We start from the raw sequence: 27,656 nt of genomic DNA on the forward strand, positions 1-27,656 counted from the left end.
GCGTTGGGCCGAAGGACCATGAGAGGGCCGGAGCCTGGTCCCGAGCCTACCATGGAGGGGGACGTGCTGGACACACTGGAGGCGCTGGGGTGAGTATCCCTGGGGACGCCTTTCCCCCGACAACGTGAACTCGCCGTCCGCCTGGCTGCGGCAGTCCCCTCCGCGTGGGCTTCCGCGGGCCTCGGGAAGCTCCGGGCCGGCCTCCTTCCCCGCCGCACTCCCTCCGGCGCCGACGGAGTTAAGGGGGCGGCGGGAGAGAGGTCCGTTTGGGGGGTGGAGCAGGGCCGCAGAGCGGGGGCGCGGGGCCCCCTCCTCCAGACTCCTCGTCTGGAAGCCCCGCGGCCATGGCGCGCAGCGGCCTGGCGGGCGCCGGTCCTCCGGGCAGCGTGGCCGGCCCCGCGGGGCTGCGGTGTGACGTCGGTGTTGCGCCCGGGGCAGGGGGAGGTGCTGGAGCGCGGGCCGTACCTGGGGACTGTCGTCTCTTACGGGGTGCCGCCTGGGGCTTAATTAGGGCCGGGCAGCGACTCTCCATTGCGAGTCCATTCAACCGTTTCATCCGTTTGTTAACAACGTATTAACTGGATGTTAATGTGTATTCGTGAAATGCATATTTATGTGCTAGGCAGGCCAAAAAGACGGTTTTCAGATTCCTAGTAGCTAACATAGCCGGGGCTACAAAGAGTCGACCGGTATTTACCGTTCAGAGTCGTCAGTGCTGTGGGAACTCCTGGGATGATGCTAACCCTTCCAGGCATGGGGAGCAACACATGCAATGTAGCCCTGCCCTCAGCCTCATCCTATTTTTCTTCACAGCCCTTGGCCCTATCCCAAATTATCGTGTCCTGCGCATTTATTTATTGTCTCTTGATTCCCGTCCCGCCCCCCAGCCCTACAAGTCAGCTCCGGGAAAACAGGTGCCTTACCTGCCAACGGGGTGTGCACAATAAATAGTGGTTGAGCGAATGGGTAAATGATTGAAGAAAAGCTCAAAGGAAAGAGTGCACAGAGGTAAGCATAGGGCCAGATAGTTGCGAGTCAAAAAATACATGTTAATTAAAGAGATTGGCGCCACCTGCACAATTGTTTGCCCCCCCCCCCCCCCCCCCCCCCCCCCCCCCCGGTGCTGGAGTTGATGAATGGGATGGCTGGGCCTCTGCAGTGCTACTGTGAAGCTTGAAACCCTCCACCCCACTTGACTTTTTCCTAAAACTGCTCTCGCTCCTCTGTCAGCTGCTTCTTTTGGACCCTGATAATACCTACTTTGCGATGACCCAATGTTACAGAGTCTTACAGCTTAGTAGATCCTGAATAAATGTTTGTCAAATGAAAGAATAGAACTAGAGGTTATTTAGGGGGCATTTCTCCTTCTGTGAAATCTCTTGGAAATTTTCACTTAACTCAGTTAAGGAAGTAACCAAAACAAGAAGTTAAAATACTTAATAGAAGTATTTAGTCCCCAAGCAGTTTGAGCTTCCAAGTACTCTAGATAAAAATAGTGGGATTCTGTAGTTTATGAAAAAGATAAAGTCAGTGCTTTTTTCTTCCTTCGTTCCTTGAATTTTTGTTTATAATAGGTGTTTTGAAAAATGAGGTTTGCTATAATCTTGACTTTTATCAAGGAAAATTAGTTTCAGATTATTCAATATGGAATATTGGAAAGTAAAACAGTTTACACACTTTAGAATTGGTTTTTTCCTTATCTGAGCACAAGATTTTGAAGTTTGAATTTTCCTATAATGGTAATGAGATGTGAAAAAAGAGTAGTTTACTTACAATATGTGTTGTAATTAACACTGTGTTTTAAAATATCCGTGTAGATTGTGAATAATGTATTTTCTATTGTGATTAAAACATTTAGGATATCAGTGAAAGTACTTCAGTTTGTCAGATAAAATAGGACATTAAAGGGAGGAATTAAAACCAAAAATCTCTGTGAAAGAGCAATATATTGACATAGTATGTTATAACTGAAAACAAGGTAGGAAGGACTTAGTTTCCTCATCTGTGAAAGGAGCAGGCTGGAGCAGATGATTTCAGAAGTCTCTCTCAGTTCCAACAGTCTATGATTTTGTAGAACAGTGGAGCTCAAACCTGGTTATGCATCAGAATCAGACATGGAGCATGTGAAAAATATTCCAGTCTGTTATATATACCACAAACTGACTGAAGCATGGTCTTCAGGGGTGTGGTATAGGCTTGCGTATTTTTAAAAAGCTTCACAGCCAAGGTTGAGAACCACCATTATGGAGGGAAGTTTATTTAAATATTTGTTGAGCACAACTCTAGCAGACACTGTTCTGTGAAGTCAGTGGTGAGCCAAATAGACTCGGTCCCTGTCCCTGTGGAGCTTACGGTGTAGTGGAGAAACAGACATGATCCCACAAATATTTGTAAACTGTAATGGCTTTATAGGAAAAGATAACATGACAAGAGAACCCATGTAGTCTTAGGGGTTAGTGATAGAGTCCTGAGGAATTGACCTTTGAGTTGAAACGGGAAGGGTGAATAGGAGTTAACTAGGTGAAGTTAGATGGGAAAGGGAGACAGGTGTCCTTACAGTGAGAACAAACTATGAAAGACCTCGAAGTGTGAAGGAGCATGCTGTATTAGAAGAACTGGAAGGAGGCTAATGTGGCTGGAGGGCAGAGAGCAAGGGCCAGAGTGGTGGAAGACTAGATTGGCGAGTTCGGAGAGGACCAGGGCATGCAGCCCCTTTTAGGCTGTGTTGTGGATTTTGTTCTCTGTCCTAACAGCGGTGCCTCATGATTGAGGATTTTAAATAGAAAAGAGAGTGATTACATGTCTAGTTTGAAAACTTACCTCTGTTAGCAAGGTGGAGAATGGAGTGGAGAATTTAGTTAGTAGTCTAGGCAAGAAGCTATGTTTGTTAGTGGTAGTGGAGATGGAAGGAAGTTCATTACAGGACTTAGTGATTGATTGGATATTAGAGTGAAGGAGATGACGGTCTCAAGGATTCATTTCTTCAGTAGGTATTTTTTGTGTGTGTGAGGAAGATCAGCCCTGAGCTAACATCCATGCCAATCCTCCTCTTTTTGCTGAGGAAGACTGGCCCTGAGCTAACATCCGTGCCCATCTTCCTCCACTTTATGTGGGATGCCGGCCACAGCGTGGCCTGACAAGCGGTGCATCGGTGCGCACCTGGGATCCGAACCTGGCCTGTCAGCAGCAGAGCGCGTACGCTTAACTGCTACGCCACGGGGCTGGTCACTTCAGTAGGTATTTATTGAGCACCAAAATGAAGTGGTACACCTTGGGATCTAAATTGGATAGGAAAGAAAGTGAAGACAGCTGGTAAATACAGAGGGACCAACGGAATGGAGATAGAGGTGAGATCAAAAAATAGTTGTAGAAGAGTGGTCAAAAGAACAGCTGAAACTATAGGTAGTAGTTTGTGGTCAGTGAGTGACGTGTTTGAATTAGTGATTTCGGAGGTGCATTAGTTCCAGGTGATGGCAAGATCTCAGGGTTGGCTCACTGACATGTAGTGGCGAGGTTGGAAAAGAAGAAGTTAGGGAATTGAGTGCTAAGGGTATTGGATAGGGTATACATACGGACTTTCAAGAAACTCAGTATAATGCCAAAAATAGGGATGGAGAGGAAAATTGAGCACAGGGAATACGGGAGAGTGTCCAAGAGATTGCTAGATGAAAACCACAAGAGAAAGAGGATGGCACATCTGCCTGGCCTGAGCCTGGAGAGAGCAGGAGATATTTATAAGATAATGGGGGAGCAATGATATGGATGCAGTATTGGGAGGCAAGGACAAAAACTCTACCACCTGACCTTGAGGAACTTGAGAGTGTAAAATAGCCCAAGCTACAGGTGGTAGGGATAATCCTTCTGAGAAGAGATTGACAACCTAGGAGAGTTATTTATGGGTGGAACATAGTAGAAGAATTTGGGAAGCAAGGAGAAGTGAAGAGCTGGATTAGAGGCAAGTCAGTAGGGTGGGTAAATGACAGGGGCAAAGAGTCTCGTATTTTATGCTGGCTGCTGAAAATAGAAAATTGTGGAGGTTAGCCAATGGCGCTAATGGCCTGAAGATTTGGATCACCCAGCTTGAAGTACTGTCAGACCAGCAACTGTGGTTCCAGTGTACATGGCTTTGGGGGAGCCTAGGCCTGAGCGGAGGTGTCCCCAGTGTTTGGAATAAGAGTAGCACTTTCCTAATTAAATAAGAATATATCGGACAAACTAGAGCATAGTATTACCTATCTTTTTTTTTTGTTTTTGGTGAGGAAGATTGGCTGTTAGCTAACATCTGTTGCCAATCTTCCTCTTTTTGCTTGAGGAAAGTTGTCCCTGAGCTAACATCCGTGCCAATCCTCATGTATTTTCTGTGTGGGACGTTTCCACAGCATGGCCTGATGAGCAGTGGGTAGGTCCATGCCCGGGATCCAAACCCGTGAACCCTGGGCTGCTGAAGCGGAGCATGTGAATTTAACCACTATGCTATGGGCCGGCCCCCCCCATAATATTAACTATCTTATAGGATAGTGTGGCAATTAAATGAGGTAATATATATAAAACACAGAGCACTGGCCTAGTGTAAGAGTAGCTTGTAAATATTAGTTGCTATTATGATTATGATTGTTATATTAGCTGTTGAGGTTTGTTAAATGCATTTATTTTTTCTTTTAAGTTTTATCTGATTTGATGAGCTGAGACATTAAGGATTGGGGGGAGGTTCCCCTCTAAATTCAGTACTTTTGATGATTTAATCAATTTTGTTGAATTTTATGATTGGCCTTTCAATAAAAATAACTTATCACCAACAATAGGAATTAAGTTTATTCAAGAGTTTATGATTATTGCTTTATTGTTGAAGTGAAAGGAAGTAGGGGGAAATCAGACATTTACTATTAAATCTCAGTGAGAGGCACCATAAGACGTGGAGGAAAGGTAACGCAGAGAGGAACCAGTCTTGGCTGGAGGAGCAGGGACAGTGGTCTAGTCCCAGGTCTGCCTTTACCTGGCTGCATCACCGGCCGGCTTATTTGCTTAGTTTACTTGTTAGTGCAGACAGAACTTTAAGAGTTCACATGGAACGTTTAGGGTGAAATCTGGATTTAAATCCTAGGGTCATCACTTATCTTCCGATCCTACAGAATTAGCATAATACTAACTTCAAAGCATTGCTGTAAAGAGTAAATGAATTATAAGTAAATTTACATATAAATATAAACCTAGCACTGGGCCTTACCTGCTACTTGAGGCAAGTATCCTAACCTTGTTAAGCCTTATTAATTTCTTACCTGCAAAATGAGGATTTGAAAATACTCATCCTTCGTGAGATATGACCAGAGAATTCGGAGAAAAAGAAATGCAAATACCCTTTAAATATATGAAAAGATGTACACCGTTGTTCATAAGAGGAATGTAAACACCATATGGTAAAAAATCCAAATGTTTGACAACTTTGGTGAGTTAGAGGGGAGTGGGTACTCTCATACTTTGATGGTACAACCCCTGTAGAGGAAAATTTAATAGAATCTAGCAAAGTTACATATCCGTTTACCCTTTCACCCAACAGTCCCACCTCTAGGAAACTATCCTTGATATACACTGACAAAAATTTGCAAATTTTTTTATAATAGCAACACACTGCAAACGACCCAGATGTCTTTCACTGGGGGCGTAGTGAATAAAATGTACATCCTGACTGTGGAGTACTATACAACTATAAAAATGATTGAGTAGTATCTCTGCTGATCTCTGGGATATGTAAATGTATGTGTGTGTGAGTGTGTCTGTGTTTAAAGCAAAGAATAGAACATTATATAGTGGGCCACCTTTTTTTTATTTATTTATTTTTTAATTTTTTGTTGCAGTAACATTGGTTTATAACATTGTAAAAATTTCAGGTGTACATCATTGTCCTTCTATTTCTGCATAGATTACATCATGTTTACCACCAAAATACTAATTACAACCCATCACCACACACATGTACCGAATTATCCCTTTCACCCTCCTCCCTCCCCCCTTCCCCTCTGGTAACCACCAATCCAATCTCTGTCCCTATGTGTTTGTTTATTGTTGTTATTATCAATAGTAGGCCATCTTTTATCTAAAAAAGAAATATATGTTTGTATTTATATTTATATTCAACATGGGAATGACAACCCAAAACTAATAAATATGGTTACCTATGGGGGAGGGAGGCAACAGAGTAGAGGGAACAAGATTAAGATTGCAAGCTAGATTTGTCTGAATGTACCTTGTTTTGTAGATTAGTCTGAGCCCATATAAACGTTTTACATAATTATAAAGCAAATTAAATAAAAATGAAATCAAAACAAAGACAGACAAATCCCTAAAAATCAAAAGCAAAATGAAACAAATGTCTATCAATATATTGAGTAGGTGCTTTAATTACATGGAAAGGAATTGTTTTTCCATATATCCTTACTGGAGTGTATTTCAAAGAAAAAAAATTAATTGTTTTCAGTAATTTTATTGTTAGTAATAATGATGATTTTCCTATTCTGAAACTATGTAATTTATATCTATTTTTATATATACTAGGATTACATAAATGTCATTAGAAACCAGAGATTTTCATTGTAAGAGAAAACAGATACAAATTTAAAACAAAATAAGTAAAAACCGTACAATTCTAAATTTGAATTGGCAATAGCAATATGAACTCCTGATGTAATTTCTCTTAAAAAGGTACAGATACAGTGACTGACCTTTAGTAGCAGATTGTGTGCTCTAAATACCAGTAAAAAGAATCAGTGCGTCTTGGAGACATGGATGATGACAGGTATAGGGCAGGAACATCTTGTCACAGAAAACCAGGGAAGTATTCCAAGACTGGGGGACAAGTCAAAGGACTCATTGGCCAACATGAATCCGCTCCCACTAAACAGAATAGGACAATTTGGGTACCAAAAGAAAAATAACTGCAGTGGATTAAAACCCATCAAATATATTAAAATCTATAAGTTTATAATGTTAAAAAAAGCTCAGTTGCAGAAAGAAAAATAAAAGTAGAAAACTGATCTAATTCAATTAAGATAATATATAAAATGATTAGAAAATTTAAGGTCCAATTAAAAACACTTTGTAGCAGTGTTTGAGAGTATAAAATTATAAATGATTAAATGATTTAGGTTGAAATAATCTCATAGGTTCTTTTCAGCTTTAATTTTTTAATTTTAAAATTTGCGTATTTTTTTCACTATATTTCTTTCTTCTTTTTTTTTTTGTTTTGCTATGTGAGGAAGATCAGCCCTGAGCTAACATCTGTTGCCAATCCTTCTCTTTTTGCTGAGGAAGACTGGCCCTTAGCCAACATCCGTGCCCATCTTCCTCCACTTTATATGGAACGCCACCACAGCATGGCTTGACAAGCAGTGCCTCACTGCGCGCCCAGGATCTGAACCCTCCCCCACCCCCCCACGGCACAGAGTGCGTGCACTTAACTGCTACCCCCACTAGGTTGGCCCCTCTTTTTTCTTCTTCTTGTAACTAGTATAGTGTTGTTAGACTTTGTTCTATTTGACTTTGTGTTACATGCAATATTTCTCTTAAAATTGATAATTTTACTAAAAAATGTTAAAATATAGGAAAAAAGCCAAATGTTAATTATATAGAGCAGAAATTGCCAAACCATTTGTATAACAGACCAGATAGTAAAAATTTTAGGCTTTCCTGGCTATCTCTGTCACAACCACTCAACTCTGCCTTTGTAGCTGAAAGCAGCCAGAGACAGTCTGAAAATGGATACATATATTGGCTGTGTTCCAATAAAACTTTATTTACAAAAACAGGCACAGGCCTTGATATAGAGTATTAGGGTTTTTTTTATTTGTTTATTTTTCTAAACTTTTTTGTCTTCCTTTCTAGGTATAAGGGACCACTGTTAGAAGAGCAAGCTCTTACCAAGGCAGCAGAAAGTGGACTGTCTTCACCTGAATTTTCAGAGCTCTGTGTTTGGTTAGGCTCTCAAATAAAATCATTGTGCAACTTGGAAGAAAGTATCACTTCAGCTGGTATTGCCATTGTGTTTTATTTACTTTTCTGTTTAATAGTAAAATGAAATGATAGCTTATGATTTACAGTTTTATCTACAATGTGCCCCTGTACAAAGAAAAATCATTAATATTATGAACTTCAGTATGTGGTATTAAATATCTTTGGATTAAGCTTTATATTAATCCAAAATTGGTTCTTAAATTTGTATGAATTTATAAACGATTACTGTTTATCTGTTGTCTTAACTTTACTATTGATCTTTAGAAAAAGTTGAGTCTGAATTTGATTGTTTAAAAAGTTTAATTTTTGAATACTGCTGATTTTGAATTAAGGTGTTTTTTTTTTTAAAGTATGTGTAATCTTTAAGTTGTATTACCAAGCCTGTAACTCAGGACGTGGGTTCACCTGGGAATACTTTTATAAAAAAACTTCTGTACTAGCTCCTAAAAGTTTGATTCATTACTATCTTGGTAACTGGAGTGCTTGTGGGTCTTTTCATTGGTAGATTTTCAGATAGTGTAATAAAATGAAAAAAAAAAATCATTGGGCATTTGCTAGGGGACAAACTAGCCCTCCCTTCTAAAGTATCCTTACTTTTAAATTGTTTTTTTCCTTGCCAAATCTAATCGAATTCACTTGAAGCAAATTAAAATAAGCTGACTTCAAAACGTATGACACAAGTTCCTACATAATTAGATTATGAAAGAAAGATAAGCAGTGAGGCTTAATTAGATGATTGCATTTATTGTCTGAATTCATAGAAATATATCATTTGCTCTGAAGCCAGTTAATAATTATAGCCATAATAATGCTTTTAATATTTCAGTTACATGAAATATTTTCAGTTTATCTCCTTTTATGGAAAGTCTATTGGAAAATACTTATCAGGGATTTAAATATAAAAATATTTATAATCTCATGATTAGATACTTATGTTCTTAAATTTAAGTGTTACCTTCTATATGCAGAAATTGTTTGGTTACCTTTACCTAAGCTTTGGAGTCACACATGTAAAGATTTAATGTCAAAAAAATTTAGAAATGAATGTAAAATTGAAATCAACTAGTGGTAGATTTTATATTATCAGATTATATGATAAATATTCAGTAAATGTTTTATGATTTTTATTTTTAAAGGGAGAGATGATTTAGAAAGCTTCCAGCTTGAGATAAGTGGTTTTTTAAAAGAAATGGCATGTCCATATTCTGTACTCATATCAGGAGATATTAAAGACCGTTTAAAAAAGAAGGACGACTGTTTGAAACTTCTATGTAAGTTATCTTTCTTTAAACATTTAAATGCACGTGTTTGATCTGGTTATTGTTATTTTCAAGTCAAGATTTATGAAATTTCATTAATAAAGCATTAGACATTTTCTGTATTAAAAGCTTTTAATATTTGACTTAAAAAATGAAACTGACTCACATATTTATATAGAAGTAGTATAAATGCTACTAATACACTTTCTAAGATTTCTAACACTTATGATTTATTTGGCCAATATAGAATACCCTGTGTTTGTGATTTATACAGTATTTTAGTAATTTTTTCTTTACCTAATTCATCTGTTAGCATTTATGACTAGATGGCTAAAGTTGGTGATCTCTGAAGTCCTATTTAATCTTAAAACTTTCTGAAACTAGGCTGCTACACAGATTATTAGATCTCATTTTTAGTGATAGGCACTGAATGATAGTTGGTTCAAAAATATTTATTGATCACCTACTATTGTACCAGAAACTGCTCTAGGCACTAGGGATATATCAGTCAAAAAAAAAAAAAAGGTGCCCTTGGACCTCTTGAATTCTAGTGAGTGTGGCCTGTTTTTGTCAGAGGTGAATTTGGAGTATAGATTACTCTATATCCAAATAATTACTGTAAATAATAGATACATTTATTTGTGTTGGCTCTATTCAAAAATTTTTTAATTTAGTTTAATTTCTTTTTTGAAAGTTCTACTAACAATAACCATTTGAAAGAATTTTTATAACATCTTATGTTATTGGAGATTTCTATTATTTTAGGTTGTACCATTTATAAAAAGGTCCACGTGATGTATTCCTCCTAGGCGGTAGTGTTAGTAATGTTTGTTTCATTAGAGCAGAAATTATGTATATATTTAACTAGTGGTGATGAAAGAAGTGTTGGCATTTGAATTACCTTGTATGTGTTGAGGGGGATAAAAATTATGTGTCTGCCCCATTTCTTGCACTGTTTCCCTATCTTCCTCCCATTCAATGTGAGTGACTGATTCAATGAACCACTGTTATTAATGAGAAGTCATTAAGCCTTAGGTGTATTGGGACAGAAAGGAAGTAAAGAAGCAGTGGCCTAGAGGAACTTGCTTATTCTTTATGTCAGTCAGTGAGAACTGTGTAATCCATCATGTTTCCCTTTTTGCCTTAGTTGCGAAGAAACTCAGCAACACTGGTAATATAGGTTTCTGGTACAGTAAAAGTAAAGAGGAGATATAAGAGAAGTTGGTATAGTTTTTCCTGATTATGAAAATATGTGCTCGGGAGGCGAGGTGAAATGAAGAGTTAGTGTTTAATGGGTACAGAGTTTTAGTTGGGGAAGATGAAAAAGTTCTGGAGATGGATAGTGGTGATGGTTGCACAACAGCATGAATGTACTTAATGCCACTGTACACTTGAAAATAGTTAGAATGGTAGCTTTTGTTATATGTTAAAAAATTACACACTTATCTTACAAAGTAGATAAAATTATAAAGAAGAAAATCATTTATAATCTCACTCCCCAGAGAGAATCATAAATGACTTTCTAGTGTATTTCCTTTTCTTTCTCTTTTTCCTTTGTACCTACATGTTTAAATAAGACTGAGATCCTATTACAGATGCAGTTCCTTCTCCTCCTCTTCCTTTAATGTATTGTAAGCATTTCCCCATCACTTAATATTTTTTTGAAAAAATTTAAATTTGCTACATAACATTCTATGCTATGGACATGATATTTTTATTCAATAGATTTCAAATTTGAGGGTATTTGGATTTTTTCTATTTTGAATTAATTTCTTTGTTCGTATTTTTAGTTACTTAGGCAAAGATTATGAACATTTAAAAAATATTATGAACATTTATCTCTGGTCTAGGTATATATTGCCATATTTTGTTCCAGAAACGTTCTACCAGTTCAGGATCTTACCAGCATCTGTTCCATCTTTATCTTTAGTTTGACTGTCTTTAAAACATATTGATATAATAAGCTTCTTCATGTTCTTCTTGGAAGTGTTTGCAACATGTACAAAATAAGAAGGACCAAATTCCCTACAATGTAGAAAGCTTTATAAATCAAGAAGAAAAACTCACTGGAAAAATGTGTAAAGTACAGAAGATGTGAACAGGCATTCTGCAGAAAGAAATTTTTTAAAAGTTGCTTCTACACGTGAAAAGATGCACAGTATCCCTCAAAGATTAAAGAGTTACAAAAATAAAATGACAGGATACCATTTTTCGCTTACCAGGTTAGCAAATACCAAAAAAAAAAGAAAAGTCATAGTACAAGTTTGGGAGAGTAAGCATTCTCGTATACTATAGGGAGTGGAGTGTGGTAGGAGATTAACTGGTACAACCTTTTAGAAGGGCAAATTTTCAGTATCACAATTGAAATTCACCTGCCTTTTGACTTGGCAATTCCATGACTAGGGGTACATATTTATTTCCCTAAGTGTACAATGATACATGAAAAGGATGTTCATTAGGGCATTGTTTGTAGTAGTTAAATAGAAATGGTACATCTTTGCAGTGATACCACTATATAGCCATTAGAGTGAAAATAGATCAAATGTGGTGATATGGAATCATCTCTAAGATAAATATGCAGAACATGTATAGTATGCTCTTATTTGTATAAAAGAAGTAAAAATGCATAGATGGTAGATATGTATTCTAATTGTACATACACATACACATATATGCCTAAAAAGATACCCAAGAAACTAATAATGTTGATTGCCTCTGGGGTGGGGGAATCTGAGGATCTGTGCTGGGAAGAAGACTTTTCAATTCTTTATCATCTGCATGGATCAGTATGTTAAATACTAGACTGAACTCTTGTTTGTACTATTACGTAGAGTTCGTTTCCACAGAACAAAGGCGGACTTGAGCCAAGGTTCTGTCAAAAATATAAATGTTTGAAGAACTGATGATCTGTTTCAATGAAGTTTTGAAATCAGAGGGACCTTGGCATGGTCCTCATAAGCAAAGTTTGATACATATTGGTCTTAACTTTTCGTGGGCTCTTTAGACTGTGTCGTGTAGATTACACGGAGAAGTCTTTCAATTGGTGGCACTCAGAGTCTTATATATTCTTATACTTTCTTAAATTGTTGACTTACTGGTGGGTCTCTTCTAATGGACTTTAAACTCTTTGTGGGTGGGCACTGTCCCTTTTTTTTTTAAGGTTCCTCCTGCCCTCTTTAGAATTATTTCATTTTGTGATAAGAACATTTAACATAAGATCTACCCTCTTAGCAAATTAAGTATACATTACAGTATTGTTAACTGTAGGCACTATGCTGTAAAGTAGATGTCTCCTTATTCATCTTGTATAACTGAAACTTATAACTTATTATAACTAATAGCTCCGTTTCCCCCTTCCCCTGGCCTCTAGCAACTACCTCTCTCCTTTATGAGTCTGACTGTTTTAGATTCCTCATAAAAGTGATAGCATGTAGTATTTGTCCATCTCTGTCTGGTTTATTTCACTTTGCACAGTGTCCTCCAGGTTCATCCATGTTGTCATAAATGGCTGGATTTCCTTGTTTTTTAAGGCTGAATAATATTCCTTTGTATGTATGTACCACATTTTCTTTATCCATTCATCTGTCGAAGGACACTTAGGTTGTTTCCATATCTTGGCTGTTATGAACAATACTGCACTGAATGTGCTAGTGCAGATCTCTTTGAGATCCTGATTTCATTTCCTTTGGATATATACTCAGAAGTGAGATTTTTTAAGGAGTTCTTGTGCATTTTAACATATTTCTTTTTCCCTTTTTTTGTTGTAGTATTTTTAAGTACAGAACTTCAAGCTTTACAAATATTACAGAACAAGAAAGGTAAAAATTCTCAATTAGATAAAAACAGTGAAATTTATCAGGAAGTTCAAGCTATCTGTGATACCCTTGGTGTATCCAAGTCAACAACTTCTGACATTCCGCTTATGCTAAATCAAGTGGAATCAAAGGTATTGTATTTGTTTTATTTTTCATTTCCCAAAAATTCAACTAAATGCTAACATGTAAATATTGTATTAAAAATGAAAATATTTCCTTTAAGTGTAAGATGTACATTCAACTTCAAAAAGTTTATCTTCCTGTAAACTAAATTTTACATTTGGACTTAATATGTATGTGAACTAACTTGCCTATAGCTAATATTCAAGAATCAGATCTTAATGAGTGAATGCCCTTAGGCTTTGTGAGAGTTTGCCGTGATAGAAATCACTTTGCAATTTTAAGGATCTCTTTCCTCAACAAGGTTGAAATACAGTATAATGAAAGAAGTAGAGTTATCCTACAAAGTCAAAGGCAAACTAAATTTTTTTTAACGGATGTTGTTAATAGGAGTGCAGTGTGATTGTCTTTGGCAGGGAGCAAGCACAATTTCTGGTGGATAAGTGTTCGTTGTATAGTGAATGAATGAATGAATACCCTGATGAAGTAGTTAAAAACAACCACAAATTTTGCAAGCTTTTTGAATTTTTTTTTTTAATTATTAAACTACCTTTGTTCCCAGTTGAGCCATATATTGAGAGAATGCTACTCTTGCAGACCAAATTCTGGCCTAGTTCCTAGGTTTCCTAGGAGTCCTCCAGGGAAATAATACAGGATTCATTTTTAAAGGAAAAAAAATTCTCACCCTCAAGAATAGTTACCAAACCTCCATTTTTAGACATGCTGCTTTAAACTAAATCTTTGAATAATGTACTCTTGCATTGATAATTTGTGAACTGAAAAATAAAAAGATTTGTCTGAATGAATGTAAGAGAATTTTAGTATTATTAAGATGAAAACACAATATTAAAAACTTTTTTTTGGTAGAACTTGCAAATGAAAGAATAAGTCTTTGAATCCCAGCTCAAAAACATTGTTGTGAAGTTAACAAGTTACTCTTCAGAGTTTTTTTCTGTTTTTCTTTGGATTAAGGCTAATCTGGGATTGGCTAAAATGTCTGGAACTGTTTCAAAGTGAGACAGATTTTTGAGCTCTTCCTAATCTTCCAGTGCTTCCATGTATTGATCCCAAAGAGGCTTGTCCCTTTTGTGGGGTTTAGTTAGTATTAGCAATATCCCCAAACCTCTCTTTTGCCTACTTGAAGCGGGCTGTAATGCCTATGTTCACATGCTGGCAGTCTAATTATAAGGTAGCTGTTATTGTGGCCATCGTAGCCAAATATTTACCTAAAGGACTTCCTTCTCCATTCAGTCCTATCAAAAGCAAAAACTTCTGTGTTTTCTTTCTTCTACGTGTGATGTGTCCAGAAGACACGTCACCATTGGGGAAGAAAATGATCATTATTTTTAACTTGAAGCTGTTCAAATGTGAATCTGAAGTAATTATAGTAATGTTAACAACATATAGCATTTACTGTTCTAAATGTTTATATGTGGGCCAGCCCTGTGGTATAGTGGTTAAGTTCGGCGCGCTCCACTTCTGTGGCCCGGGTTCGCGGGTTCAGATCCTGGGTGTGCACCTACACCACTCATCAAGCCTTGCTGAGGTGGTGACCCACATAAAAAATAGAGGAAGATTGGCACAGAAGTTAGCTCAGGGCTAATCTTCCTCAAGCAAACAAAGAGGAAGATTGGCAACAGATGTTAGCTCAGGGCGAATCTTCTTCACCAAAAGAGAAAATAATGTTTATATGTAATAACTCATTTAATTCTCACATCACCTATAATAAGGTAGGACTATTATTATCTACAACAGCCGTATGAGGAAACTGAGGTACTGAAAGATTTAATAAAGTAGACAAGCAAGTTTCTGAATAGTAATGGTAGACCTGAGGTTTGAACCCAGGCAGTCAGCCTCAGAGTCCGTGCTGTTAACTCCCTCCCTGTCACAAGTAATTCTCAAACTTACTAAAACCATTATCTAGTGTTGAAATTCTTAGAATGGAGCTGAATGTGATTACATGTAAGAAACTACAAGTGTGCCTCAGAATCCCTCTTGTGTGAGGAATTACAAGTAAAACTTCTAGTAATACATGAAATAACATAATCAAAATTGGAGGTATTTACAATAGTTGGATAGCAATGGTATATTTTAAGAAAATGATAATTCTTTACAATATGTAAGAATCATATTAGTAATTGTATCATTGTAGAGGTAGATTTGCTGTGCTGCTAATAAAGCTTTGGGGCTTCTCATTTGCACAGGTTCTTTCTAAGCTAATTTTTTAAAAATAGCTTTCTCAAGATAAGATATTCATGCCATAAAATTCACCCATTTTAAGTGTATAATTCAATGATTTTAGTATATTTACAGAGTACAACCATCATCAAAATCTAATTTTACGACATTTCCGTCACCCTCAAGAGAAATTTTGTACCCAGTTAACAGTCACTCCCCGTTACTGCCACCAGCCTCAAAGCTAATTTGTCTTCATAGTTTTTAATTCTTTTTGTTAAAGAGTGCCTCCAAAATTAAATAAGCTTTATACTCCTCAAAATCTGAACTGCTCTTTATTGTTTTCTCTAGTTACTTTATAACCAAGAAACTAAATATTTTGTTCAGTTTTGAAGTATTTTCTTTTGATAGTGAAGGATTTTCCACTTAGGAGGGTGAGCCCAACTTAGATTGTCATTTCTTAGTAATTTTCTTCATGATAAATTGCTATTATTGGAATGACTCCTGATATTGCTGAAGCAAAAGCAAATGCCTAATCTTGTTCACCAAAATAAAAATGTTTCAAGTAATTCAAATTAGTGGCTTTGCAAAAGTAGTGAAATATGTATATGGTGACTGTAATTGAGAGGGCTTGCCATCCTATATTGTCTTGCTGAACAGCGAAACCGGAATACTTATAATTAGAATGTGTACATAGTATTTAATTGAGAGAAATCAATGTGCTCTTCAAAGGTTTTAGCATCTTTTTTGAGAAGTTACCAGGATGTAAGACAGTGCTATCTGAAGAAGAAACTCCAAACTTATTTCACGTAAAGCACACAGATTCTTATAGTAAAACCTTTTAGTAGCTAGTTTTTTAGTTGTCTATGTACATTATTTCTTATTCTGGAAAAGAAGGTATGCTATAGCCTGAATTAATATAACTAATGCTTCTTTACATTTTATGTATTCTCTAGCATTCAGAACAACATTTTAAACAAGAATAAGATTGTTTTAAATTCGGGATATACATTTTTACAATCTTTTATATTTACTTTTAGGTGAAAGATATTCTCTCAAAAGTCCAGAAAAATCATGTGGGAAAACCACTGCTGAAAATTGATTTAAATCTGGAACAGGCGGTAAATCTCTCCCCTTTTATTAGTTTTATGTAATTAAATTAGTGAATACAACTTAATTTTATAGCTAGACATCTAGATTTTACAGTATGTAGCATGCATTTATTATTTTGGAGAATTAAAATAGATTGATATTCTAGAGTAATATGTCCTAACATTTCTTCAATCAGATTATTAATTTTAAAAATACCAACCAAGAGTATTTATAGTGCCCAATACGTTAGCATAGTTGTGATTTGAAAAGGATAGTAGCTCAAAGCCAACAAGATGGGAAGTTGTTGGTATTTTTGTTCCTTATTCATCCAGACACTTAGCAAGTAGATGTTTCACTCAAATTAACATGTTTGATTGAACATGAGGCAAATTCTACCAATTGTAGAGTTTAATTTAATGTTTAATATTTTCTGAATATCATAAATGTTCTATCAAATACTCTTTATTTAAATAATTTACTGTAAAGTCTCATGGGGTCAGAAAATGATCAAGTACAATATCTTTTGAATTAGTAGGAAGTATTGACCACAATTTTCAAATTTCTTTTCTGTGCATCATGAATCTAAAGTTTATGATTTTTGTTTCCAAATTCTTTAGAAACAACTGGAAAGAATCAACGATGCTCTTTCCTGTGAATATGAGTGCCGCCGGCGGATGTTGATGAAACGATTAGATGTGACAGTGCAGTCTTTTGGATGGTCTGATAGAGCAAAGGTAAGGCTGTTTTCCCATCTGTGTCCTGCAGGTGGTACTCTCTGATAGCTCTTCAGGGTTTCTTGTCTGTTATTATGTAACTGTCACATTTGCACATTATCACTCTGTCTGCCTCACATGCCCAGGCCAACTACTGGTCTTATGTAATCATTCTGGTCTTGTATAAATCCCTGTTTGCGAATATCTTAATTTCTCCCCATATCTTTCACATTGATTTTGAACTTACAGATGTTGTGATTTATGCAAGGATAGGCATAAAAGAAGGGGCATCATATGAGACTGTGAGATAGATATAGTGAGCAAATGGTCAAGAAAGCAGGAGATGGGGATAGGTACAGGTAATACTGATGCCTGAGCAAGTCTTCTTAAAAGTGTCTTAAGGCTGTGGAGTGTGTTTCAATTGAAGAGGGGGTTGGAGGGTGGGGCATTCCCAAATATGAATCTCTTCAGATAGCTATCTAGAGAGCTATCTGCCATCACTCCCATTTTATACCTTTAACCTGAACTCAGACCTTGTCTGGGATCCCCTGACCCACCCTGCATCATAGTCTAGAAACTCTCCAGACAGTAAGCTGGAACAGTTATAGGGCTCACCTCCTTGGCTTCCCTGGTTTCAGGGATCACTGTCCTGTGCTCCTTGATGTCCAGTGTCTGAAAATCCCTAGTTCACATGGGTTGTCCAGTTTTAGAATTGTTTCAGGTAGGAGGGTAAATCTGGTACCTTTTACTCTCAGATATTATTATTACATTCTTTGGATTAACTGGACAGTTCTTGTGCCCCATGTTGTATCACTGGGATCACTTTTGCATCTTCATTCATCTGGTGCCTGGTCTGGGCTAGAACATCCAAGATGGTTGTCTCACACATCTGGGTTCTATTGACTGTCTGCTGGGGTGTTTTGGTTGTCTTCTTGGCTCTTATGTGTTCTCTCTCTCTCTCCATGTGGTGTCTTGTATTGGTTTCCTATGGCTGCTGTAACAAATGACCATACAGTTAGTGGCTTAAATAATACACATTTATTCTCTTACAGTTCTACAGATCAGAAGTCTTAAAATGAAGGTATTGGCAGAGTTGCATTCTTCCGGGACGCTTCAGGGGAGAATCTATTTCTTTGCATTTCCTAGGTTCCAGATGCCACCTGTGTACCTTGGCTCTTGACCTCATCCTCCATCCTCAAAACCAGTACTGTAGTATCTTCCAGTATCTCTCTCTGCTTCTGTCGTCAGATCGCCTTCTGCTGTCTCGGACACTCTTGTCTCTCTCATATTAGGATACTTATGATTACACTGGGCCTGCCTAGATAATCCAGAATAATCTTTCCATCTCAAGGTCCTTAACTTAATTACATCTGCATCTGCAAGGTAACATATTCAAAGGTACCAGGGATTAGGATGTAGACATTGGGGGGCCATTATTCAGTTTACCAGATGTCTCATCTTCCTTCTAATTGGATTTTATTTTTTCTTGCATTGTATTTCTCTATCATATGCTGCTGCTGCTTTTTTCTTTTTAAGTATACTTTTTAAAATCAGGTATTCTAATGTGTCCTCCATTTTCTGTATACTTTCCCTCCCAAAAGCTTGTATCTTCCAGTTGCAATCTTGGCTGTTTGCATGGCTATCCTTGGCTACTCCACTATATCCTGGACCCCACGGCCTCCTCTTTCATTGTTTATTCCCTCATTCTGCTATAGTAAATCCACAAATAACTTCCCAACAAAGGGTGCATAGGAGGTGATTTGCTGAATCCTTGCATTCTGAAAATATGTTTATTCTGCTGTCACATTTGATTGATAGTTTGGGTAAATATAAAATTCTACATTGAAAACATTTTTCTCTAAGAATATTGAAGGCATTGCTTCATTGTTTTCTAGCATTTAGTGCTCCTTTTGAGAAACCTGATGCCGTTCTCTGTCCTTTTGGGTGACCTTTTATCTTTCTCTGGAAAGTTTTGGGCTCTTTTCTCTACGCTTGGAGTTCTGAAATTTGACAATATGCGTTGGTCTGGGTTTTTTTAATTCATTGTGCTAAACACTAGGTGGACTTTTCAATCTGTAGACTCTTAGCTTTTATATTTTTCTTTATTAATTTCTTCCCTTTTGTTTTCTTTTTCTGAAACTCTTGTCAGATATTGGACATCTTGAATAGATCTACTTAAGTTGCTTTATTTTTTCTCTCATTTTCCTTCTCTTTCCCTTTTTGATTCATTTTCTTGGAAATATCCTCAATTTTATTTTGTGCTTGATATTGAATTTTTGTTTCTGCTGTCATTTTTTAAGTTCCAGGAATTCTTCTTTGATTTTTGAGTTTTTCTGTTTCATGTTTTTTTTTCCCTTGTTTTATAGATGTGCTTTCCTCTTGAATGAGGATAAAAAATTAAAAAAAATTTTTTTTGCCTTCAGTTTTCTGTTTCCTCCAGGGTAACTTTTTGTTTTTTTTCCCTTGTCTCTCTCCCTCTCTCCCTCTCTCCCTCTCTCCCTCCCTCCCTCCCTCCATATTTAAGAGCAAGGCATTGAAAAACTGATTGGGAACTACGGTCGTTGATAAGGATTATTGACATCAGCTTTGAATCTGGCTAGTGGGAATGCCAACTTGTAGAAGTTTTTTCTATGTAGCTGCTCATTTTTTCAAGAAGGAAAAACTCATTTTTCCTCCACATTTGTTTTCCTTTGGCCGGGGGAGGAGGAGTGGCAGCATGGCACCAGGGGTTGGAGGAATAGTCTATTCCACAAATAGACTGATTTAACTCCTATTTTCAGCTCCAGATTTCGTTTTCTGAGATGTTAGTTCCCTTCTTATCTGTATCCCTCTTTTCTGTTCTCTTTGTTATAGTATATGTGTACCTTTTTATAATTTAGTGTGTTCAATCTGACTCATTTACCTAGAAATACTCCCTCGCGTGTTGAACATAGAGACTCTTCCAGATACCTGGCAGACAGGTACAGAAAGTTGAACAGTGATTAGAACAGGTTTGCTGGGGCCGGCCTCATGGCTTAACGGTTAAGTGGGCACGCTTCACTACTGGCAGCCCGGGTTCGGATCCCGGGTGTGCACCGATGCACCGCTTGTCCCGCCATGCTGAGGCGGTGTCCCACATACAGCAACTAGAAGGATGTGCAACTATGACATACAACTATCTACTGGGGCTTTGGGGAGAAAAACAGAAAAAAGGGAGGAGGATTGGCAATAGATGTTAGCTCAGGGCCGGTCTTCCTCAGCAAAAAGAGGAGGATTGGCATGGATGTTAGCTCAGGGCTGATCTTCCTCACAAAAAAAAAAAAAAAAGAACAGGTTTGCTGGTGAAAACTATTACTTCAGAGAAAAATTTTTTTTAGCATAGTAATAGAATAGCTATAAGGCAGAGTTGAAGACTGTGTCATTCATGTATTTTCTTTCAGTAAACATTTATTTAGCACCTCATATGATGGTACCTGGTTCTGGATGAGCATCTCAGTATTCTATATGATTAGGTATAGAACATTTTTAGAAGAGTTCTGTATCTGCAATACCTAATCAGCTTCTCAGATGGATAAAGCCTGTTTTTTGTCCTGCATGTGCACTAGGATAAACTCCAGAGATGTGTGTGTGTGTCCAAGTCACTGAAGTGACTGTTGTATACAAGAAGCCCAGATTGTCTAAGAGCTGTGAGTTACCAAAGAAGTAGATGACATGATTGCTAACCTCAAGAAATGTAATCGAGTTCAGATGTGAGGGAGGTACCAGTTTTACTGACCTCCAGAAACTTAATAGGGGTTGTATACATGTTGGGTCTCCAGTGTAACCTGATAGAATTTTAATGGTAAAAAGGAATTTAGGAATATAAGGAAAATTGTGAAAGGCAGTGCATTAAAAGTGTCTTAACATACTGACTTAGAGGATGTTTTTATTGTTGGCCCTGAGTTTACAGAGAAATCCAAAACGACTTGGTTTTGACATGTTTTTTTCTTTAAATATTCAGAGTGGCATGGACTCATGGGCATGTTGATTCTTTACTAGCCTTAAACTTGGGGACTTTGAGAAAATATGCCTTGAGGAAATATCTTGATATTTTATCTTCTCATCTTGGTCTTTTTTCATCATGTTTTAGGATAAGGAGCTTGTCTGTTTGTTCTTTTCTCCATAGTCTGGAAGGTTTTTTTTAAATACTTTTTCTTAGGCTATTTATAGGTCAATTTTGGCCTTGCATTTGATCCTTTTCAGTTTATTATCTGAGTATATGGATTTGTATCCTGAATTTTCTTTTCTTATTAAATTTAATGTATCTTTATTATTTTCTCCCTATTTCATGAATCTGATATTGTGGAATGACTCATGAAATATTGTTCTACAGCATTTTAAATCTTTGCAGAATATTTTCTCATAAACATATACTCTATTGATTGACATTGAGGTTTCCTTCCATTTTTGTCTCATTTGACCATTTAATGAAATCCTTGGCAGCTAAATTTTTGTTCATGTCCATGATATAGTCCTAAAAGTAATTTCTTATCAAAGAATATGCATGATTTTAATGCTTTTGATGCATACTCCAGAGTTGCCTTTCAAAAAGCTTATACATATTTATTAGTATGGTTAATCTAGTTTCTTTTCTCTGTTATTGTGCTAGTATTGAGATAAGACTGTGAGTATAATTTTATAGTTTGCTTTTTTCACTGAATATATTGTGATCATTGTCCCATATCTCTAAAAGGTCTATTTCAATACTCTTTAAAATTAATTTTTAATTTATTTCCTATTTTTTGAGATATCGTTCACCATCTTAAAGTGTAGAATTCACTGGTTTTTAGTATATGCACTGTATTGTGTAACAATTATCACTGTCTCATTCCAGAACATTTCCATTACCCCAGAAAGAAATACACACCTGTTAGCAGTCATTCCCAATATCCCCTATGTCCCTTCCTGGTAACTACTGCTATGATCTGCTTTCTGTCTCTTTGAGTTTGCCTATTCTGGACATTTCATGTAAATGGAATCGTACAGTATGTGGCTTTCTGCATCTGGCTCTTTTTTTTGGTGAGGAAAATTGGCCCTGAGCTAACATCTGTTGCCAATCTTCCTCTTTTTTGCTTGAGGAAGATTGTCGTTGAGCTAACATCTGTGCCAGTCTTCCCCTGTTTTTGTATGTGGGATGCTGCCACAGCATGGCTCGATGAGTGCTGCATATGTCCACGCCTGGGATCTGAACCTGCGAACCCAGGCTGTCGAGGCAGCATGCGTGAACTTAACCACTATGCCACTGGGCCAGCCCCTGCATCTGGCTTCTTAGCATAATGCTTTCAGCGTTCATCTGTGTTGTTGCATGTAACAGTACTTGCTTTCAGTATCCTTTTTATGGCTGCATTATATGTTATTATATAGTGATGCCATAATTTACTTAACTTTCTTTATATATGTTTTTCCTATATTAACTAACACCAGGAATATTACTGTGTGTAAGTCTGATTTGTAAATTTCAAAGTATATTCTTATGGTGGATTACTAAATGAAAATTTACTGTGTCAAAGGTTGTGACTCTTAATGCTCTAGATTCACGTGGTCGAATTGTTTTTTTAGAAAGTTTGTATGAATTTAAACTCCTACCAGTAAGGTAAATGAAATTTTGTCTTCACTTTAGCCTCTTTAATGTTTAGAATATTATCAGTTTTATTGCTAACTTGATGGTTAAAAAAGATTAAATTGTTTTAATTTGTATATTTTTATTATTGGTAAAGTTGAACTTTTTTCACAAGCTTATTAGTCATTTGAGTTTCCTCTTTTTTTGAAATTTCTATTTGTGTCTTGTCTTTTGTTTCCCCCCTTAGAGTCTTCCTGTTTTCCTTTTGATTGAGCTTTTTATATATGAAGGAAGTTAGCTAGTTGCTTTATTTGTTGAAAATATTTTCCCCCATTGTCTTTTGGTTTTGTTTTATGTCTTTTGATGTATAGAAACTTTAATTTTTATAATGTAGTTAAGTTTTTCAATTTAAAATAAAACCTTAAACAATGAACTCTTTATTGTATTTGGAATTCTGTTTGTTATACATAGTGTGCCTTATTGTTATTATTTTTACAAGTAGCCAACAGTTCATTTCAGCACCTTTTAAAAAATAATCCATCCCTCTTCTCGCTGATCTTTGATGCCTCCTCTATCATTTATTGCACTCATACATTTATGAGGCTCTGAATCTCAGTTGCCTATTTTGTTTCATGAATCTTTTTTTCCCCCAAGTTCCATTTCATTAGACTGAGGTAGAATAGTATACTGTTATCTGTACACCTGTGCTTGGGAGTCAGATAGACCTTTATTAGTAAGTGGGCAGAGCTGAGATTCTTCCTGTATTTTTGAGAAACTATTTAAGCTTTTTAAGCTTCATTTTTTTTCTGTCTGCAAAAGGGGATAATAAAAACAACCACTCTAAAAGGATGTTTTGAAGATTAAAGAAATAGTGACTATTAAGTGAACAGTATCATGGCACTAAGTACTCAATGAATGTTAGCTGTTATGACGATGATAATTTCATATTGCATATTAGTATCTGATAGAACTCTTCTTTTTCAAAGTTCTTTTAGTCATCCTTACATATTTAGTTTCTGGATTAACTTTAGATTCTTTTTTATTTTTCATCCTCTCAAAAACCATTCCAATAGGATTGCAGTAAACCTATAAGTTAATTTGGGGGAAAACTGACAATACTCAGTGTTCTCATCCAGAAACTTGGTATTTCTCTCCATTTATTCAAGTTTTCCTTTTGTTTTTATAAGATAAGATTTACTGTTGTTTTCTTCTTAAAGGTGCTGTATGTGCTTTTGGTAAAGCTATTTTTAGGTCTTTTGTTTTTTGTTAATATGAGTGGAATCTTTTCTGTGTTACTTTTTAAATGAGTTGTTACTGGTAGTTATGTATTCTTTTAGCATCTGTTGGTCTGTTTTTTTCATTCTGCATACAAAATATCAGATATTTGAGTGTTTTGCTCTTTTCTGTTTCTTTGCTTGTGCATTATCTCCTCTTTTCCTTTCTGAAGATTATGATTGTCATTGCTCTTCCACTGACACGTTTTTTGTTCTTTTTTCCCCCTAACCTTTGTCATTTAGGTAAAAACAGACGACATAGCAAGAATTTACCAGCCTAAGCGTTATGCTTTGTCACCCAAGACAACAATCACAGTGGCACATCTACTTGCAGCTCGTGAAGATCTGTCCAAGATCATTAGGACAAGTAGTGGCACCAGCCGGGAGAAGACGGCCTGTGCCATTAATAAGGTTGGTTTTTCTTTCAGTACAGTGGAGAATGAATTTATAATATCCTTCTTTGATGTTTTTACAGATTTTAATCCATTTTTCTTTTGCGTCCTGGTTGAACTCCTAGAGAAGGGACTGGTAGAGGGGCTTCAGTCCATCTAGGCTTAGTTATCTGTTGTGTGTATGCATTCATTTGAATTTCTGTATTCATAAATGAAACCAAAGTTTTATCTGAATTAGAGGAATTAAGAATTGTTTTTATTAATAGGTTTAGCAAGAATTATTTGCCTTCTTTCCAAGAATGTAATCATTTTTTGTCAGGAAAAATCTGTAAGAATCTTTTCAGGTACTGACTGATTCCTTATATCCTTGGTATAAAGGGAAAAGTACATGCTTTGGAGTCATACAAATCTGGGTTCACATCCTAGCTCTATCCTTTGCTTTTAGAGGAATCACATTGCGCAAGTTACTCAATCTCTTGGAGGTTCAGTTTCCTGATTCACACTATAGATCCGTTTCTTTGATAGTGTTCTTAAACAAGCGCAGAGAGTCTGAATTTTTCCCTTTATAACAGCAGCAACAACAATAATCTAGAATATTTATGTCAGCTTGAGTAGCATGTACTCTCCATTGAGATAGAGCACTCTATGGCAAACTTGATTACAGAAGAGCAAAAAATCACAAATAAGGGATTTGAGTAATTTTAAAACCTTCTTTCTCACTCGGGGTAGTGAGAAAGGTATCCTTGATATAGGATACTTTGCCAGAGAGATGGTTGTATTTAAAGTCAATTTGCTAATTATTGCTAAGTTAAGCAGCAGTGTTTGTGCCTCTTTACTTTCATTTTAGATCAACCTCCTCTGTCTTCTGAAAGTGTTCTGTCTTTAAATATGTTACTTAATATCTTGCATCAGGTCTTGCATTATAATTTAGTCTTGCTGGATCAAGAGTTCTACTTCTTTAAGTGACATTACCCATCTCTTTTCTGAGTTTATAATTGATAGTCAAATTATTTGAGGGCAATCTTATGATCACTTCTTGGAGCAGCATCCCCATACACCCACCAACATGGGATATTTGGTAGAGAGACCAAGAAAAGCTAATTTTTGGATTTGGTAATTAGGACATTATTGCTGACTTGCAAAGAATGTTTGTATGCTTTGAACGTTGCCCCATAGTGAACATGTTATACTCTTTGTCTTTCATTTATGACGAATTACTAAAACATGGTTTTGATTAGAGGATCAATGGAAGCAGAACCCAACTGATTCATAGGTCATTTGGGTTGAGGCAGTTACTGTTTTACCTTCTTTTCCTGAAAGAGGCTTGCCGGAAGCTATTGGCTTCCCCTTGGCTGTAGTGAGTAAGGGACACCCTCCTCACTGCTGTCTGTCTGTCTCTGTTCATGGGCACATAAAGTAGCTCCTTTCTACAGAAAGTTGGGGACGTAAACCAAACTCTTCTCTGGTTTATGCTTCAGAGTATTGTAAAGCACGATTAAAGAAATTTATTGTCTTTTTTTTTCTTTAAAATGTAGTAACTGGTATCATCATTGAAAGTTAGCTTAAATTTCTCATAAGAAAGAAATGGTTCATTCAGAATCCTTGTATCTCTTTGCAATGATACCTTGGATTATAGTCATTATATTCATCTCGGACTTCATATCCATGTGTTATCGTGTATACTTCATACTTGTTATTGCTTAGAAATAGTCTTTTATTGGATAACCCATTACGAAATCAATGGCAATGGAAAGTCCAGAGTTGTTGTATAAATGGATATGACATTAATTAATGTAGAGTATGTAGTATATGTGTACTGAAAATGTTTTGCTAAAAAAATTTCTTAGTATGATGGGTACTACATTTGTTATAGAATTTATAATTTGCTAAACATTTAAACAATAGAAAATTAACAAGCCCTTAAGTTTCAGAAATATTCCCTCAAATTGTTTAAAAATAACACCACATGCTAAGGAATTTGTCATACATCACATTTATATTTTCAATATTAATTCATACTGCCATGTCTGATACTTTCATGTCCTTAAATATTTGGCTTCTGTTTCTTTATTAGAACAATAACTTCAATATCACTTGAATCCTTTCTGTAAATTTTTACTTTTAAAATACTAGAAACTGAAAGAAAGTATTTCTTCACACAGGTGCTGATGGGAAGGGTGCCTGACAGGGGAGGACGACCGAATGAAATTGAACCACCACCCCCTGAAATGCCCCCTTGGCAAAAGAGACAAGAAGGCGGCGGAAGGGGTGGTTGGGGTGGTGGAGGTGGAGGTGGTGGCAGAGGAGGTGGTGGGGGTGGAAGAGGTGGCTGGGGAGGGGGAGGAGGGTGGGGAGGTGGTGGAGGAGGGGGAGGAGGCTGGGGAGGAGGTGGAGGAGGTGGCGGTAGAGGAGGAGGTTTCCAAGGCAGGGGAGATTATGGTGGAAGAGGAGGGGGCTATGGTGGAAGAGGGGGCTATGGTGGAAGAGGTTATGGAGATCCGTATGGAGGAGGTGGTGGTGGATATAGAAGATATTAAAACTACAAAAATTGGACAGCAGTGCTTACTTCTTGATAGATACGTTAGGCATAGTGTTCTAAATAACATACTTGAATGTCATCTTTGAAGTAAACACCATGTTAGACTCCCTAATGGTAACATTCTTCAATTGGGTTAATATGTAAGAGCATTGTTTTATACTACCATTTGATCTCTTAGACAAAGTAATGATTTTTTCCATATTCTGTGTATCCTTGAGCATGTTATGTCTTTTTAAAAAAAACAAAAAATGATCAAAAATTATTTTTAAAAATGTAAATATTTATTACCATCAAACGGAAAATGGAAAGTATTTTATTGTCTTTATTGAATTTAGATTGTTACCTGTATTTTATTCAGGTTTGAGACCCATAAATGACCCCACTTGTAATGGAAAGGAGTATAGACTGTTGCCTCATCTGTATTCCTGTGGCTGTGTTTTGTGTTTGTTAATTCTACTTTACAAAACAGGGAAAGGTTCTGACAGTTGTGTTCAATAGGTAGTTGTCATGATTTGTTTTTTCTTTTACAGGGGGCAATTCTTCTGGCCAGGTTTCTGTTAAAGTTCCATTAATTGAAGCCCAAGTCTACTTTTTGCATGCATATTTGACTTATTTTCCAATTGGATTGGAAATCTGTGTGATTTTTGTTTGACTGACAAAGCAAAATTAAAGATTGGGGTCAGAATTTCTCTAAA

At 36.6% G+C, this 27,656-nt stretch overlaps 1 protein-coding gene across 1 annotated transcript; it reads left to right on the forward strand.

Moving 5' to 3' along the window:
• FAM98B (family with sequence similarity 98 member B) lies at nucleotides 1-27,656 on the forward strand. The gene is made up of 8 exons (XM_058541199.1): nucleotides 1-89; nucleotides 7,876-8,021; nucleotides 9,141-9,275; nucleotides 13,031-13,209; nucleotides 16,414-16,494; nucleotides 17,083-17,199; nucleotides 24,274-24,441; nucleotides 26,585-27,656. Exons 1-8 carry the CDS (start codon nucleotides 19-21, stop codon nucleotides 26,957-26,959), a joined length of 1,272 nt encoding a protein of 423 aa, XP_058397182.1. The 5' UTR covers nucleotides 1-18; the 3' UTR covers nucleotides 26,960-27,656.

This window comes from Diceros bicornis, chromosome 5 (genome assembly GCF_020826845.1).
Source record: "Diceros bicornis minor isolate mBicDic1 chromosome 5, mDicBic1.mat.cur, whole genome shotgun sequence".
NCBI classification, from domain to species: domain Eukaryota; kingdom Metazoa; phylum Chordata; class Mammalia; order Perissodactyla; family Rhinocerotidae; genus Diceros; species Diceros bicornis.

Coding starts and splice junctions, on each gene's coding strand:
- FAM98B (XM_058541199.1), top strand. CDS start 19: ATGAGAGGGCCGGAGCCTGGTCCCGAGCCTACCATGGAGGGGGACGTG. Junction 9,276..13,030: donor CGACTGTTTGAAACTTCTAT/GTAAGTTATCTT, acceptor TTTTTGTTGTAG/TATTTTTAAGTACAGAACTT. Junction 17,200..24,273: donor GATGGTCTGATAGAGCAAAG/GTAAGGCTGTTT, acceptor TTTGTCATTTAG/GTAAAAACAGACGACATAGC.